Source organism: Penicillium soppii, assembly GCF_028829465.1.
Source record: "Penicillium soppii strain IBT 18220 chromosome Unknown utg000005l, whole genome shotgun sequence".
Taxonomy (NCBI): Eukaryota; Fungi; Ascomycota; class Eurotiomycetes; order Eurotiales; family Aspergillaceae; genus Penicillium; species Penicillium soppii.
In genome coordinates, this window is record NW_026643235.1 from 1,707,299 (window position 1) to 1,724,082 (window position 16,784).

The window sequence follows — 16,784 nt, forward strand, 5'->3', positions numbered from 1 at the left end:
CGACTTCGATGGCGGTCGATCGGAAGATCCGAGATCGGGCAATTTTCTTTCTTCTGCCATCCGCGATCTCGATCTACTCGCATGAGCCAAAATGAACGAAATCGACCATTTCTTTGGAGAATTGATCTTTTCTCGTGAGACATTGATCTGTTTCATCGTCTGTTTCATCACTGTCATTCTTTCGCAGAAAACATCAACCATTCCTCCGAAGGGATGTCGGCGCCTTGGACTTCCACCAGGCACAAGTAACCTGGACGATGAATTCGACCCAAAATACAACAATGGTGTACCTCAGGGTCAGGAAGATGACAGTGGTCCATCCTGGCGCGTGAAAGCACTGTTCAGTTACCCTCTGAAATCCTGCGCTGGGGTGGAGTTACAGGTCTCAAATGTCGTTTCCACCGGACTTGAATACGATAGACAGTTCACCTTTGCAGCATACAACAATGATGAATGGAACATTCGCACCCTGCGCAATGCAGGCTTTAATCGTCTCGCGCTGATCCAGCCCGAGATCTGGGTTCCTGATCCCTCAGCCCAAGACTACGATCCCAACTGCCCTGAAGTGCAACACAAAGGCGTGTTGTTGATCAACTACCCACGCATTGCACCAGCAGGATGGATCGGTTTACTCACCAAAACAGGCATGGCCCTCAAAATCGTAGACAGCCAGTGCCAGTTCCAAGTCCCGCTGGATCCACCCGCAAAGTCCAAGTTCCCGCTCGTCCCAGTGAAGATCTGGAAAGACAGGCCCCTCGCCTATGATCTTGGCAAGCTACTCCCAGCGTCATTGTTCAACTTTCTGGGGCTAGACCCGAATGATAAAACATTCACTCTTTTCCGCGCAAGCGCGCCACACGCTCGCGAAATCTTCCGCAATGCCCCGTCAAAGGAGGAATTGGGCCACCAGCCAAACACGGCCTTTGCAGACGCATACCCAATCCATCTGCTCAATATGTCCAGCCACAGGGACGTAGCTTCGCGGTGTGCTTACGCCATTCCGCATCTGAGTATTCAACGATTTCGCGCGAATATCATTGTCCAAGGGCCATCTGCTTTTGAGGAAGATCACTGGAAGCGAGTTTCCATCGGCGGCACTGAGATCCACGCTTCTTGTCGGACTGTTCGGTGTCGGTTGCCGAATGTCGATCCTGCTTCCGGCGATAGACATAAGTCGGAGCCGGATAAGACGCTAAAGTCGTATCGGCGGATTGATGAAGGGGATCGGACAAATGCTTGCTTGGGGATGCAGCTTGTCCCTGCGAAGAAGGAGTTTGTGCTGCGGGTTGGCGATGAAGTTAATGTTCTTGAGACTGGGTTACATCAGTACATTAAGATGCTGGCTCCTGGTGAGAAAGTTGAGGGCGTTTGAGATGGGCTAAAGCCGTGTACTATCAATTGGAAGGTTCTGTTTACGAGGGTTTTCCAGTGGCATGTACTTGTATCATCGTTCTGTCGTTAGTTTCTATCTCTGTATGAATACACTTCCACTTTCACTTTCACTCTTTTCTTTTTGGTGACTATGTCTCAGTAGTTTATTTCAATTGTTTTGCAACGTGATATTGCCATTAGCTACGCCCCCCGGGAACCGATGCCCAATCCCTGCGCCCATTTTAACCCCACGCTTTGTTGCACTGTATTCGATGTGCTGCCATCTTCTTTCACCTCATCTTGACCTGATCCTATCCTGACAAAATTTGGTTCTATCGCTAAAATCCCCCAAAATGTCCACCAACAGATCCGAGATAATGCAAAATGCTGCGGCAAGACGAAAGAAGCAAGCCGATCTCCTCGCTAGCCTCCCTCCAAACACACTATACATCAACCTCTATATTCGCTCCGACCCGCCACTCTCAAATGACTTTCACTGGGCCTTCTACCTCCACTCCGGCACAGCTGAAGCACCAAGCGGAACCAAATACCACGTACGCGGTATTAGCGACAGCTGGATCCCGGGACACGAGAGTACAGCAGGCATAGTCTCAGAGAACTACCTGTGCGTGATGATTCAAATCGCGACGCTTTCTCCAGGCACTCACAAGAGCGTGGAGCAAATTATGAAAAGCTATGATGAAAGGCTGAATTCTATCACTGGGATTACTTGTCGAGTCTGGTTGATTATGGTTCTACATGATCTTGTGGAGAAGGGCTTTGTTCGGTTTGATGTTGGGAAGTTAGAGAGGGAGTGTTTTCATTTTGGAAATGAGTATAGTTTGTCGGCGACTCTGAATGAGCAGCCTCGTCCTGTTGTTAAGTCGATGTTTTCTTCCTGACGGCATAAAGACATAAGATGTATTTGAGTAGACTGAACAAACCAATCTCCAAATCTCACTCCCCAGTGGCGACGAGGACAACTGAAAGCGTATCAAATCAAATGCCAGTTAGTTCTTACGCTAAGTTTCGTTAGTTCGGTATGTTCAGCTCCTGAGCCAGCATACTAAAGCGTGCCAAGGATAAATATTAATATACCTAAGAAACGTCAAAGGATCATTTCTATTAACATACGGAGTGAAAGAAAACAAAGCAGTGGATATAATTAAGCCCGAAAATCCAGCTTCAGGGATTCTTCATCTGATTATCCGCGTGGAGATGTGCTTTCCAGAAGGCCTTGTAACTCCAATGCGCATCACGACACTTGTAAGTCTTAAGAATCACCAACTAGCCGTCTAAGAATCCTCAGGCGGAGGCGAATCAGCAGGTGTAGGACACACACTCATGTTCCCAAAGTACCATCCATGATTTGGGTCAGGCCACTGGATCCAAACATGTTGACCAGCATTTCCCGCCAGACTGTTAATTCCTTCAATGAATTTCACGACATCAGTGGTGACCTTTTCTCCAGTTGGTTGATCAATCCAATATTCAGGAGAAGGATGACTGTAATCGAATCCCAACAAAGTAAGCGTAAGCGGCAGTTTCGGCACAACGTCCGTGTAATGGGTGGCACGGTAAACGCTGACGGGCGCTCGTTGATTGGTGATGAACTCAGCCAGCTTGTAGTTTCCTACTTTTGGGCTTCCGAATGTCCACTGATTTACCACAGGTTGGCTATTAGATATATCACCTCGCTGGAGCCACACTCACGATATCCAAAGAGAATCCCTTTGTACGGAGAATTGTGCCCGCAAGGGTAGCAACAGCACCGCCCAAACTGTGCCCAACTACAGTCAAGCTATAGTCCGGGTGCGATGTAGTAGCGCTGCGCAGCTCAGAGATAATGACGTCTGCCGCACTGGACCAGTAGCCCCAAAATCCTTCGTGGGCGTTGCACCCGGGACAGACATCTTCAATGGCAGTGAATTGATACTTGAAATCCGTCTCTCCGTCGTATTTGGATACTGTTCCGCGGAAAGTCAAAACGGTCAATTTCCGGGTGTGGTTCAAGGCGATATACCCTGTTGGACCGGTTGCATTGTGAAAAGTGAAGATGGTCTCGGTATCATCATCTTCCACAAGTCCACAACCGTCGTAATCGCAGGTTAATTTATTTCCAGTGGCGTTGATATTCTGATCGCAAGCTGACAAGGCAGCAAATTGAGCGAACAAAGTGAAGTTGCTCAGCAGCTCAGAGGAGATTTCTGACCGAGACTTAGCTTTGTCGTTCGGTGGTGCCGAATCTAGATTAAACTTCACTCGGCGAGATAGTTGGACAGGAGACGCAACAACAGTCATGCTTAGCGTCAAGAGCAATGCTCCAAGGGCCATGATTGAGGAGAACATGGTTGGCAGCCAGATTGGGGTCTTTGCAGACCTATTTTCTGATTAATGCAGAGATAGATAGAATTAGAGCACGATGACTTCCTCTTCATCTCTACCCATACTCCAGTGGTATACTTCGGGCTGAAAGATCTACGACCGAGTTCATATCACACGGTTTGTCTGCAGGCACATCACATCAAGAGTCTCCAATCCCATTGTTCCCTCATCTGCATGCAAAGCAATGGCGCATACTTTTGGATACTACCCTCAAAATCCTGATTCAAGGACATAAGTCGCCAATCTGCATGCAGAGCAATAGTGCAATCTTTGAATACTACACTCAAAATTCTGATTCAAGGATATAAGTGTCTAATCTGCACGATTGATCACTCTCAAAATGTAGGGAAAAGAAAAATAAAATACATGGTTACTGGAATCTTTCGATCTGATGAATACTTCACAGCACAAGACCATAAGCAAAAGGTAATGGTTGAAGAACTTCTTCAGTCCTTACATATGTAAAATGTTTCAAATCCTATTCAAATAAGATCCTCTCACTTCCTAAAACTGACCCATAGGTGGTGAGTAGCAAAGACAACAGAGTGATGATCCAACCCTTTTTCTAAGGACACAATCATCCTCTACCCCCCTCAATCCTGAAGATCCACGACCCTCCTTACACCTGACAGCGCTATTAGAATGTGGAATACTGAAATACAAAAGCTCTCACCACATTCAAGCTCGATTCTTTAAATTAATAAATCCCAGCGCCGCAGCCCCACCAGGGACATGACTGGAAGTAGACCGCTTAAAGCAAAAATGCAAGTCCTGCCGATCTCTCGGGCTTCGGATTTGAACCTCGCTGAAAGTGATGTGCAACATTGTATACCATTCGCCCAGGAATATCACCACCAGCCAATAAAGCAAAAGCACCGGTCGCAGAGGCACGAGGCACCATTCAGCTCCACTAGTCCGTGCATGCATATCCCACATTCAACGCGCTCCGTGCCTTCGGAGCTCCCCCTACACGTTCTGGTCAGATTTTTATAGCAGTCAAGTGGGGAATTGCTTTTTCCTCTCGGCTGAGGGGCACATTAGCTGTAATAAATACTTGATTTTACCCGGTTCTCCTTACCTTAACAGGGCCTACAGGTGTATCGGGTGATGTTGGGGTTTTTGGCCGAGTCACTTCATTACACCAATACCTGATCATCTACTTCGATCCAAGCTTGTGGCCTTTGGTCCGAGTACCCTGGAAGGTCATTTTAAAATTTAGATTGTTTGCTGGTGTGCATAACAAGTGCCAAGAACTTTGGAGACGGATCATCCCGCGTGTCTCTTAACTCAATGTGAGAGAGCGTTACTCAGATCAGGCGCCACTTAGATCATCGCCAAATCTTTCCTCATCTTCAAAATAGTGCCTAAGTCTGAAATGCCCGTGATTGATTGAATATATTGAATCGCTTGTCATGTTTCATTATTAAGGAAAGTCTTTCTGTTGATATATACAGTATTTTGCCCATCACTGAGGCCATTGTTCATTTAAGAAATGTTGACAGGAGCGTAGCTCTGGTCAGGCTTGACAACGGCACCGCCAGCAACCTGCTTGTCGGTGTACGCAGGCCAGATGATCTGGCGAGATTTGTTGTCGACAACAGACAGGGTAGTGAAGCCGTTGCCCTCGCCGAAATAGCCGCTCCAGCCAGAGGTGACGGTGTATCCGCCGCAGGTGACGGGTCCGCCGTTGGTGTGGGAGGCAGTGTTGCCGTTCAAAGGTACGGTACAGGCAGTGGCAGCACCAGAACCGGGGTAGATGCCGAAGGTCCAGTTGCAGGCGGTGTTGGCGGCGTTGCAGACAAGCTTGGCGTTCTGGATGGTCCACTGGGGGGTGGCAGCCATCATGGACTTGGTCTCAGCGACGGGGGCAGCGAAGGCTGAGGAGGCAACGAGGCCAGTTGCGAGGAGGAGCTGAGTGAGCTGCATTGTGATTGAATTGGAGTGGAAAGGTTTTGTTAGAAAGATATTGGCAGGATGTTGAAGGATGTTTGAAGGATGTAGATTTGAAGATGAGAATAGCACCAATGTATGGGAGGAATGAAGCTATTTATGTGTTTTCCTCTAGGTATGTATTATATCATAAATCAATCACCGAGGCTCATCACACTCGAAATAGCAACCTGGTATAATATGATACATATGATGATACACTCACTATACGACGTATGTATATTCCAAGCCTCAACCAATACTGTATTCCGATTGGTCCACGAACTTCATGGCCCCATTTAGGCTCCTCTTCAGCACATCTGTTTGTTGTTTTACTTCGCCCTGCCCTTCGCCCTGCCCTTCGCCCTGCCCTACCTTATCCTACTGTCCGATCGTCTTATATCAAGCTGTTACAGAATCGTCAGAGATTTCTATCTATATATCGCAAGCCTCTCTAAATCCTGTACTTTTATTATTCCCGAATTTGAAGGCCCTACTTGGCCTCAACAATACGTACCTTGCCAATACCACCTTGTCAATGTAAAAGTATGTACCCAAGTAGGGTCACACGGCATTGCTCCACAAAGTTCACTGATGTCTTAAACATGTGTACTAATTTTATGTACAAGTGAGACAACCTTAAGGTCCATGACTTGTGCATTTCTTCTCTATTACTTCTTCCGCCCTTCTCCACATATTCCAAGATAAATTCCTTGTTGACTTTTAAGACATCTTCAAAACCCAGCCAATCAGAGACAAGAAGAGCTGCAGGTTCACCCCGCAAATGTGGTCGGACCGAGTGTCGATCATCGATCGATGACCCTGTGCTATACACGAATTATTTGGTTTGCCATACATGATCTGACTTTTGAGAACAGAGTAATAGAGTATTTGGACGAACCCTGACGAACCCTGTGACTGTGGTTACGGAGACCACGATTTTCACGCCACCCTCGTGAACCTTGGAATTGTCAAGAACTATAATTTATATTTAGTACGTTGTATACAACGTATTGAGACATTTGAATTGTGGATAATCTCAACGGACTCCATGCCAAAAGCGGTTTCAAACGGAACTCGGCTAGAAATAACAATCAGAGTATCGCTAGGCCCCCAATCGAGTACAATATTGAAGTATTCAGTGCAGCTTTCTTTTCTTTGTTTTTATTGCTCCTGATCACATTAGATACTATTAGGATATTGCTAACGGGCATTTGATTTATTGGTAATGTGGTGAAAAGCCTTCGAACGGGCTGGTTGGATAATCTGCAGTAATCATCCATCTCTCTCATTTTCCCCCGCTCTTTCGTATTTCGCATACCCCTTGCCAGTAGCCTTTTGTCGAATTGGCAGATGCAGGTGTGGTCTCTGCAATTTCATGTTAGCTCCACGTTTTGTGGACCGTGCTTTGAGGTGCTGAGGGGGTTTTCGGGACTATCAAGTCTCAACTATCCATGCAGATTCGACGGCAATCGTACACGAGCCTTTGTTTGTAATAAAGGGCTACATAATAGAATGCAGGCTATTGATACTGTGATCAAGAGATATTACCATACTAACCTATTCTTCCTAGCTGGAGGAAACTTCGGGAATGACATTTGTATGGAATGATCATATACCTCCCCTCCCCGTATCACAGCAATACCATGTATTTATTGACTATCTGCAGAACATAGGAAAAGGAATAGAAAGGAAAAAAGCTATTTAAAGAGACCGGGGCACATAAAATCATACGATCTGAGCATTTTCAATCTTGATGAGACTGCTACCATTTCTCGACTTGGAGACAATTGGATTACGAAAAGCTGCGATGGCCTGATTGTTTAGTTAGTGGATGGACTAGATTTTGACCGGACGTTCTCGTCGTTCGCCTGACATGAATCGACGACGATGGCCTGGAACGGCCCGCTCTTAACTTCGTGAAACTCATGCTTAATCCGCCCGTTGCTCTTGTGCAATTCCGCGTCGAGCTGGACCCAGTACCGTCTCGAGAAGCTACTGTGCTGAAGATTTGCATGTGCCAGGCACACAGACTCATTTTGGAGGGAAAGGGTAATTTGAATCGAGGCATCTACCTCGCCAAAGCTCGAGAACAGTTACTCCAGCTTCTCGTCCGAGTACTTCCGGGTGGCGTCTTGCTGTGGTCGCCCGAAAATGCGGAAGTTGTCGCCGGAGCTGAGGGACTGAGGAGCGAGCCCGCTCGATTGGATAATTCTGCTGAATACCTCAATCTTGCTGGTGTTTGCTGAAGTCCATACCAGCTTGAGAGAATGGGCGGACTCAGTCAAGTGTGTGGTAGCCACTGTGTGAAAATTTGCCATACCCGTCAATAAATCCATGATGGTAGAGGTCCACGATCTTAGATGGAAGATGGAATTGCCCATCATAATGGATTGATATGATATTGGTCTCAGGTAATCTAGTCTTGATCTCTATATCTTTGACCATCTTGAGATGATGTGCCCCATCTCTCCCGAAGGTATGTCGGATCAGTCCATACCAAGGACAGGTGTGACGGTGATGACGAGATTGTCCTAGGTTGTTATATATGACCAGAGTCTTGGGACGTCAAGCCCTGCTGGTGGGCCACTCAATTGAATTCCGACGATTTCTTTCTCAAACTCACCCAACGTAGTTTCTTCTTTTGCTCCTGCGCGTGTTATCTAGAAGATCGATCCGCGATAGTAATGACGGTGCGAATAAATAGAGCAAAGGCATGAAAATGGGTATAAGTCGGTGTAAATGGGGCATGTAAGCTTGTTTGGTCCAATATCCAGTGCTAATATTATTCAATTGGAGATATATTAAGTTGAACTAGCAATTGAACAGGACGAATATGAACAGGACGAATACAGTACTTCCTGAAACTGGTGTCACCACCTAACACTTTTCGATTGTTTCTCAAACCCTAATGCCAAGGGATACTATACATACTAGAGATAGACACGGAATATTAATATTCCTGCAAGATGGTCTATACAATATTTTACTCACAAGGATACCTAAGTCCAGGTATCTTTACTGTATAGAGAGGCCATGGTAGCTAGAACTTTCCTTATCAATAGAAGCTAAGGGTCAACTGAATGTATATACATAAAGGCTTGTCGATGGCCTCTCCATGAAGTCCTTGTGGTCCGTATTCTTTTCTTCTTTCTTCTCTTTTTACTCCGTCTTGACTTATGATTACTATTCTTAGAGCCTTCTAGTTCTAGCCAAGATGGCAAAACACAACGGAATAGGCTATATTGAATTTAGAACCTTGTGAAACTCAAAGAACATCGTACAAACACCGTAGAGCCCCGCGTCTATTTGACCTGACCAGTTTCGAGAAGCCGTTTGACAACGGTGTCATGGCCGTTCTCTGTCGCCCATGATAGCGGTGTCCATCCTCTCGTATCCTTTGTGTCTCGCTCGACTTTGCCGGTCTCGAGAAGCCATTTGACAACGGTGTCATGGCCGCTCTCTGCCGCATATGAGAGCGCTGTCCGTCTATGCATATCCTCTCTGTCTGGCTCGACTTTGCCAGTCTTGAGAAGCCGTTTAACAACGGCGTCATGGCCGTTCGCTGCCGCATATGATAGCGGTGTCCGTCCACTTGTATCCATCATGTCTGGCTTAACTTTACCGGTCTCGAGAAGCCGTTTAACAACGGCGTTATGGCCGTTCGCTGCCGCATATGATAGCGGTGTCCGTCTAAACGTATCCTTTATGTCTGGCTCGACTTTACCGGTCTCGAGAAGCCGTTTAACAACGGCGTCATAGCCGGTCGCTGCCGCATATGATAGCGGTGTCCGTCCATAAGTATTCTCTATGTCTAGCTCGACTTTGCCGGTTTCGAGAAGCCATTTGACAACGGCGTCATGGCCTTTGTGTGCCGTATGTGATAACGCTGTCCGTCCATAAGTACTCTCTATGTCTGGTTCGACTTTGCCGGTCTCGAGAAGCCATTTAACAACAGCGACATTGCCTTTCTGTGCCGCTTTCCATAGTGAACTCGTGTCTACGTTAACCTGACCAGAGTCGAGAAGCCGTTTGACAACGGCGTCATAGACGTTCTCTGCTGCATATGATAGTAGTTTCCGTCCATGTATATGCTTTGTGTCTGGCTCGACTTTGCCGGTCTCGAGAAGCCGTTTGACAACGGTGTCATAGCCGTTCTCTGCCGCATATGATAGCGCTGTTCGTCCACTCGTATCCTTTATGTCTGGTTCGACTTTGCCAATCTCGAGAAGCCATTTGACAACAGCGTCATTGCCTTTCTGTGCCCCCTTCCATAGTAAACTCGTGTCTACATTGACCTGACCAGACTCGAGAAGCCCTTTGACAATGGCGTCATGGCCGTTCTGTACCGCCCATGATAGCGGTGTCTGTCCATTTATATCCTTCATGTCTGGCTCGACTTTACCGGTTTCAAGAAGCCATTTAACAACAGGTTCATGGCCGTTCTCTGCCGCACATGATAACGGCGTTCGTTGCTGAGCATCTCTTTGGTCTGGGGGAACACGAGCATCTCTGAGCAACAGCTTAACTACTTCATAACAACCTGCTCCTGAGGCATATGACAATGGTGTCCTTTGATGATGATCCTCCGAGTTTGGAAAACTTCCCCATTTCATCAAGTCTCCGACAATGGTGATATTTCCACATTCTGCCGCGTGTGACAAGGGTGTTCTGCCATTTGTGTCTCGAAAGTCCGGTTCGCCACCTAATTCGAGCAACGCAAGTGCCACCTCCACCCATCCATATTCCGCCGCTGAACAAAGGGCTTTTCCTTTTTGTTCTCTTTCTGTCTCGGATGCTGGATGGGTGACAAACAGCAGTGCAGATTTCAAGCAGTTCGGTTTCATGTTGGCGAGGTCAGCATCGCTAGCCTGATGTTGTGCAATCTCATTCGCAACAAGGAAGTAGCGATCAATAACTTCGCGCGCGGATACCGATTGGTCACATTTCCGCTCCTCGAGCCTGGAGATTCCGTTCTTACCAAATTCCCTCGAGGCCTCTTCTATCAAGGCCCACCGGTATAGCTCGCATAGAGCAATTGTCGCTTGCTTAGCGAGTGTCTCTTCCGAGCTCGGTCCGTGATCTTCGTTTTCATCAATCACGTTTGTACAAGAATGCTGGTGTTGCCTGCAGATATTCCATGCCCATTGGAGCACCTTTTCTGCCTTCTTCCAATTCTTGCGTTCTCGATGCTGATCTGGGCTTCTCTTTGCTGCTGCCAAGGCACTCGCTGCAGAGGGCATCTCGAGTCGAGGTAACACTAACGGCACCACACAAAGTAAAGCTTCCAGCTTTGAGCCCAATCGCATCTCCGTGAAAAGTGTAACAATCTCAGACACCAGGCTGTTCTCAAGCGTAATCGATTCATTTTCCTCAACATGAACAGGCCCAAAATTGTCCACAATGTCAAGAATGCCTGCGAGAAATGATGCAAAAACTTCCTGGGCACAGGATGTCACAAGCGAACCAGTCATTGGGGCGGACCAAAGGTTGAATCCCTTGAAGTCTTGACTCTGCGACAAATTCGCAGTTTTCCAACCAAAGAACCGAAGTGGTGGAAGAAGCTTTGCACCCGGTACCTTGACATCTGGTGCAAGCTGGATGATTGGATACAAATTCGTTACCCCCGGATCTGTCGACATTGTCCATACAGTACTCGCGTCGTGCAGGCCAGTGGACTGAGAGTGTAGAGCGGATTTCGTGATGGCTTTCATGTCGTCGCCAAGCCATATCTCTAAGTCCGATTTCATGACCTGATCGGTTGGAATGATACGTCGTGCCCTAATATCACTCGCCACAGATCTTCTGAAATTAGTCCATTGGTCCACTGTCTCTATCCTCGGATCAGACTTCAACGACCAGACCCATAGACCGAGGATACCTTCTAGCTCTCGTTTGTTTTTAAGTACCCAGGGACTTCCTGGAGCGGAGGGATCTTGGATGAATTCCAGATAGATTGTGTGCTCCTTGGGTGTCGAAGGTTGGTTGGTTTGTTTGCCAAGAGCACAATCGATGCCCCAGAACATAGATGAGGCTGTCTCCCACTCATTCTTAATCTTAGCCGCCTTTGAGAGAATTGTTTTGATGGTAGCCTCAATCAGCGCAGCTATCTGTCGACTCTCATTTCGGACCTCCACCATTTCACTCTTGAATTCCATGGCGGGAGCGGTAGAAGACGCAGATGAATCCGTGAGCGACGCAAGTCGGGTTCGATATGCTAGTAATATAGCAGCAGCATTCCAACGATTGCTAGGAGACGGGTGCTCGATACTCATTCTTTTGGTCCCAGACTTCGTCCCAGATGCACCACAGAGTCTCCAGAAGTGCTGATCTTGATCACCGAGGCTTAACAGAGTAGACGATGGCTCTTTGGATGACGAAGTGGAAGACGATGATCCTAATGACGCTAGATCCGGGTTGACGACGTCTTCTCCAAAAACATCACGGCCAATGCGCAAGGCGAGCCAGTCGAGTTCGTGGCCAACGACCTCGTCCGGAAATGTGGCGAAGCAATTATCCTTTGGCTCCAGTCGCTGCATACGGAGCATAGCTCGAGCTATGCTCATAACCAGAATGACTCCCAACTGAGCGACGGAGACCGCTGAATGTATACCTCTCAGGCCAGTAAATTGTAAGACAAAGCCAGAGATCGTAGTCCCAATGGCTACCCAAATGCCAAGCTTCGATTCCTGGGATACGTTCTTTTTCTTGGAAGTCATGTATTTCTTGAGCTTCTTGTCATAGTCCGTGTGTGAGAAGGCATCAAAGGTTTGATCGCCGATAATTTGACCACCGGGCTGTATCCAATACATAGATGATTTGTCAGTGACAATTTCTTGCCGGCGCCAGACATCCTCCTCGGTGCTCTGACCAATTAGAAATGCGCAATGAAACATTCCGCCACAGACCAGAACAGTCCCGATGATCACAAGCGGACATGCATAAGACTCTGGGGGCTTGTCATCGTTACCCCATTTCAGGTAATACGTCGCAAAGCCGGCAAAAACCAAGACGCCGACTTGCAGACATAGGCCAAGAAGAGCGATTGCGTAGAAGACATGCTTCGACTGTTTCTTGATCCCAATGTTGAGAGAGAGATTCGGAGCAAATGTCGTAAAGGGTATATGCGATACATCGGGCCCGGGCGGTCTAGGAGCTGACTCAGTGTCCTCGACTGCTGTATTCGTTCTCCACAGCGCCATGACTTTGTTTTTCCATAGTGCGATGCTGTTCGTAGGTGTTTCTTTTCGCCATAGAGCCTGGCCTTTATCTTGTTCAAGGTATTGCTGAAACGTGTATATACCGGCTGTGTCGTCTTGCGGATTGCTGAAATCATGATCTGGGTCGTGGACAACCTCGAGAATTTTTGGACGACCAAAGACGCGCGCGATACCACCACTATTATAGAGCTCACATACATCGCGGCTTGTCGAGGTACACAGCTCTGCCTCCGCGTTTCCCGCTCCTTCTTGAGCTCTGCCGATGAAGGCGCGCAGTGACGGGGTTCCACACACTCGAATTGCAGAGACGACCCCTGTCAAGATGCCCATCGGGGCCATGGCAAAAATGAAGTAATCAATTGCATTGACGCTCTCACTTAGGTACTGCTTCGTGATTTGTTCACCAAAGAGGGATAGAAATGGCGCGAGGTCGGTCGCGAGATTGTTCGAAAAGTCATCCCAGCCCCCTGCGTGGACCACTGGCACGGCGACCAAGATCGTGAATAAAGTATATGTGAGCATTGTCTGCCAGTGCCTGTTGGAATCGGGGGCAGAGTTGCACCAGCCAAATCCGACTTTGCACCATCAGGGTTACTTTAGATGTGTTTTGCACAGCCATGGGGCTGAAAGGTTGCCCTGATGCCAAGATATGAGTGCATGCTGGCGCATAGAAAAAACGCCTGTTTCGTGACCGCTAGGCCAAAAAGGTGCACACCTCCTTTGCTAGGCTTGTGTACGGTGTATTTGTGCGTATTCATGCTTTGACACATGCTAATTGCATGGAGCGCCTAGTCTGTTTTCTTATCCACCAGCTCAGAAGGCCCGATCGCAAAAATGGATATGAGATACGAACTTGAACGCGCTGTTCGAGTTTCTACATGTAGACTAATTTTTGAGATGATAGAACTGTCATATATCCAAGGTCCATTACCACAACTGATATTAATCGTACTCAAGAGAGCATAGTGACAGAAATTTGACCGTATGACAACGTATGGCATGAATGGCAGGTATATGATTCCCCAATTTAAAATGACAAAACCCGCTATTTCAACAATCTGTGCGGGCATCGATGACTAACTGTATTATGCACTTTTGTATAATATGCCTGGTAGCAGTTGTCCCATGATTTTCTGGGTATAATACCTTGTCTCAACCATGTGATCAACTTAGTATTCGACACATAGGCAAAATCTGTTTAGTTGGTAATGATTGTCGGCCTCGACTGCCGGCCCGAACCGACCCAGATATCTCGTATGAACAGGACGAATATGATCAGGACGAATGTGACTAAGGAAAATCTCTCCCCCCAAAGACGGAAAGATGGTTTGAATAGAAGACATGCATCTGAGGATATGTTGCAAAGATCCACGGGGCCTATCCGATGAGTGCATCTAGTACAAAGTCCGATAGTTACACTGCTAGAGCTGCAAAACAATCCATGACAATTGGTTCGTTTTCTTGGCTTCGAAGTCGCCGAGATTTCATGCGCCCCGAGGAGATATATGGTGACCTCACGGAGTCCCTTTTGATGCGCGATTTGGTATTTGGCAAACGGTAACTCCCAGCTTCACACGCCGGCGACGTCGTATCTTTTTTATCTTTGGTCTTCTCTTGATCTTTCGTTTGGGCTCACTTTGAGTTGGAGGCCTCGATAATTTGCTTATTTCCTCGTTTATCAGCCATTGGGGGCCATTTTTCCGAGCCAGTTTCCCTTTTTTAACTGTTTGTTCGGTCTTTCGCTTGAGTTTATTTCGGCGTTGAGACTCGGGAGATTCGCCCATTTCCTCGCTTTTGAGCGAGTTGAAGCCGAGGGTGCATTATACGGCTCTTGGATCTCGCGGTGTGTCGCAAAGTCAGATGCTAACCGACTCTTTGGCTTTTGATTTTGCAATAAGCGTTGGTTGGTTTCTCCCGCGAAGCTTAGTTGGTAAGCCATTGTCGGAGAGGAAAGAGATAGGCCAGTTTCCTTCAAGCTAGAAAAGAAGTTCAAACTCTGGGCAGCCGTCATACGAGTTTCCGGATCTTCTTCCAACATAGCCCGTGAACATTTAGCTAAAGGTGTGTTTTCCTTTCGGAGATGTTCGTGAACAGCCATCAAGTTGGGACCAGGCATGAGCCTCGATTTGATTCGTCCACCTAGACTCAGCTCCACGCCAACTAGACCACAACTCCAATAATCAACGGCACGGCCGTGAGTTTTGCCTTCGGCTTGCTCGGGTGCAAGGTAAGGTACAGTTCCTGGCCAATCGTACATTATCGTTTCTTTGTCGGAGGCGCATCCAAAATCGGTGAGCATTGCCTCAGGTGGCTCGTAACTTCTCACGAGTATGTTTTCTGGCTTGATGTCCCGATGGCAGAATCCATTCTCGTGAAGAAATGCAACAGCTTCCAAGAGCTGAACGAAAAATATTGCCTTGCCCTCGGCCGATACATTCGACTCATTCAATGACCCGAATGTTGTGTTCAACAATGGAGATATAATAACATATTCGTCGGTAATGCTCTCTGTGGTAGGCATCCAGTTCTCGTCAAGACATTTTCTGATCCTTCTCTAGATAGTATTAGATGAAGTGCAGTTTAGTGAAAGAGAGTTTGTCCAATTTACCATTTCGGCTTTGGTTTGAGTTCGCAGTTGGTGGATTTCCAAAGCAGTTGCAAGTCGTTTCTGATTTCTCATCGTTATTTATATGACCCCCAAGTAGCCACTACATATGTCCATATTTAGGTGGCATCAAAAGAGTAAGTAACTCACATGAACCAATTTCGAAATGCGTCTAACCATACTTATTTCGCGATCCACATTATGTGAGTTTCTTCCCGACCTGAAAATCTGCTTTGCTGCCGCTGGTAGTCCTGTCCGGGAGTTTGTTGCCATATAGACTGTACCGAATGCCCCTTTCGCAATTGGGTGGTGGAAAATCCACTCCCCAACTCGAGAATCACTCTCATTTGGGGTCGGCAATATCAAAGGATTATTATCCTCGTGAATTTGACGCAAGAATTGTTTAAGTCCAATCTCAAACTTATCGTTCTCCTCCCGAGTTCGGCTTTCGTATTGTAATGTGAAAATACATTCCCCAATCATGATGGTATTTTTGAATGGAATTGTGCGTTGGTCTGCCCTGACTATCTCACCATTCATAATTACTTTGTTTCTTTTGCCGTTGTCAACAATTAGAAAAAAACCACACGCTCCTTTAATCCAGTTGAAACGAGCATGGATATCGGCGACGCAATCCTCGGAGTTGTCTTCATCTTTCTCATCTTCAGTACATAGAAGAAAATCCACCCCACGATTTTTGAGTGACGCGCAACCTCTGCCAATTCTCCATCCAAGATTAGGAAATCCAGGCAATTGAGACAAGGATAGATTGAAGTATTTCGTAACGTTATCATAGAAAATCGTTTCACCTATAAAGTGTTGGTGATATTCAGATTCCGATCTAGCAGTTGCGTCTATGGTCAATCTCGCAGCCCGATTCAAGGGTATAAGCATTGCAATTCGGTTTTCGTCATCTCGTACGGGCACTGGAGTGCTCGGTTCCGTCGTTACATCGCGAAAACTTTGAGAGAAATTCTGAGAAGCAGGAATGTCTATTACCAACGTTGACACCAACGTTGACATGTTTGCCAGTGATTATCTTCCTTCGATTTGGATATGATATGATAGAATTATGGTAAAATTGACTGGAATTTATAGTAAGGTCAACTGGATATAGCCGCCGAGAACATGTTGATCAGCCATGTTTCTAAAACCGACTCAGTACTCATACGCTGTATGCATCTATCTTTTTGCGTCCAATTGATGTGGCCTGTTTACCGCGAGCCTTATATGACATGATTGGTCGATCCCTTAGTTAAAGGTGGATTATGTGG

The 16,784-nt window shown here is 46.9% G+C and overlaps 8 protein-coding genes across 8 annotated transcripts; 2 read left to right on the top strand and 6 right to left on the bottom strand.

The window, feature by feature from the left end:
- Nucleotides 1-91: 91 nt before the first annotated feature.
- Nucleotides 92-1,372, top strand: N7529_006083 (MOSC domain protein; the record flags this gene model as incomplete). Its single annotated transcript, XM_057241610.1, has 1 exon — nucleotides 92-1,372. The coding sequence occupies one exon, from the start codon at nucleotides 92-94 to the stop codon at nucleotides 1,370-1,372; it is 1,281 nt and encodes a 426-aa protein (XP_057096969.1).
- A 352-nt stretch (nucleotides 1,373-1,724) lies between these two features.
- N7529_006084 (uncharacterized protein) lies at nucleotides 1,725-2,273 on the top strand (the record flags this gene model as incomplete). The annotated part of the gene is made up of 1 exon (XM_057241611.1): nucleotides 1,725-2,273. The coding sequence occupies one exon, from the start codon at nucleotides 1,725-1,727 to the stop codon at nucleotides 2,271-2,273; it is 549 nt and encodes a 182-aa protein (XP_057096970.1).
- A 393-nt stretch (nucleotides 2,274-2,666) lies between these two features.
- Nucleotides 2,667-3,720, bottom strand: N7529_006085 (lipase family protein; the record flags this gene model as incomplete). The annotated part of the gene is made up of 2 exons (XM_057241612.1): nucleotides 2,667-3,029; nucleotides 3,085-3,720. 2 exons carry the CDS (start codon nucleotides 3,718-3,720, stop codon nucleotides 2,667-2,669), a joined length of 999 nt encoding a protein of 332 aa, XP_057096971.1.
- Nucleotides 3,721-5,241: 1,521 nt separating this feature from the next.
- N7529_006086 (uncharacterized protein) lies at nucleotides 5,242-5,682 on the bottom strand (the record flags this gene model as incomplete). Its single annotated transcript, XM_057241613.1, has 1 exon — nucleotides 5,242-5,682. The coding sequence occupies one exon, from the start codon at nucleotides 5,680-5,682 to the stop codon at nucleotides 5,242-5,244; it is 441 nt and encodes a 146-aa protein (XP_057096972.1).
- A 1,826-nt stretch (nucleotides 5,683-7,508) lies between these two features.
- On the bottom strand, nucleotides 7,509-7,723 carry N7529_006087 (Cytochrome P450; the record flags this gene model as incomplete). The annotated part of the gene is made up of 2 exons (XM_057241614.1): nucleotides 7,509-7,683; nucleotides 7,716-7,723. The coding sequence occupies 2 exons, from the start codon at nucleotides 7,721-7,723 to the stop codon at nucleotides 7,509-7,511; spliced, it is 183 nt and encodes a 60-aa protein (XP_057096973.1).
- Nucleotides 7,724-7,781: 58 nt separating this feature from the next.
- N7529_006088 (uncharacterized protein) lies at nucleotides 7,782-8,024 on the bottom strand (the record flags this gene model as incomplete). The annotated part of the gene is made up of 1 exon (XM_057241615.1): nucleotides 7,782-8,024. One exon carries the CDS (start codon nucleotides 8,022-8,024, stop codon nucleotides 7,782-7,784), a length of 243 nt encoding a protein of 80 aa, XP_057096974.1.
- A 966-nt stretch (nucleotides 8,025-8,990) lies between these two features.
- N7529_006089 (ankyrin repeat domain-containing protein) lies at nucleotides 8,991-13,427 on the bottom strand (the record flags this gene model as incomplete). The annotated part of the gene is made up of 1 exon (XM_057241616.1): nucleotides 8,991-13,427. One exon carries the CDS (start codon nucleotides 13,425-13,427, stop codon nucleotides 8,991-8,993), a length of 4,437 nt encoding a protein of 1,478 aa, XP_057096975.1.
- A 1,156-nt stretch (nucleotides 13,428-14,583) lies between these two features.
- N7529_006090 (kinase-like domain-containing protein) lies at nucleotides 14,584-15,426 on the bottom strand (the record flags this gene model as incomplete). Its single annotated transcript, XM_057241617.1, has 1 exon — nucleotides 14,584-15,426. One exon carries the CDS (start codon nucleotides 15,424-15,426, stop codon nucleotides 14,584-14,586), a length of 843 nt encoding a protein of 280 aa, XP_057096976.1.
- Between the last annotated feature and the right edge of the window lie 1,358 nt (nucleotides 15,427-16,784).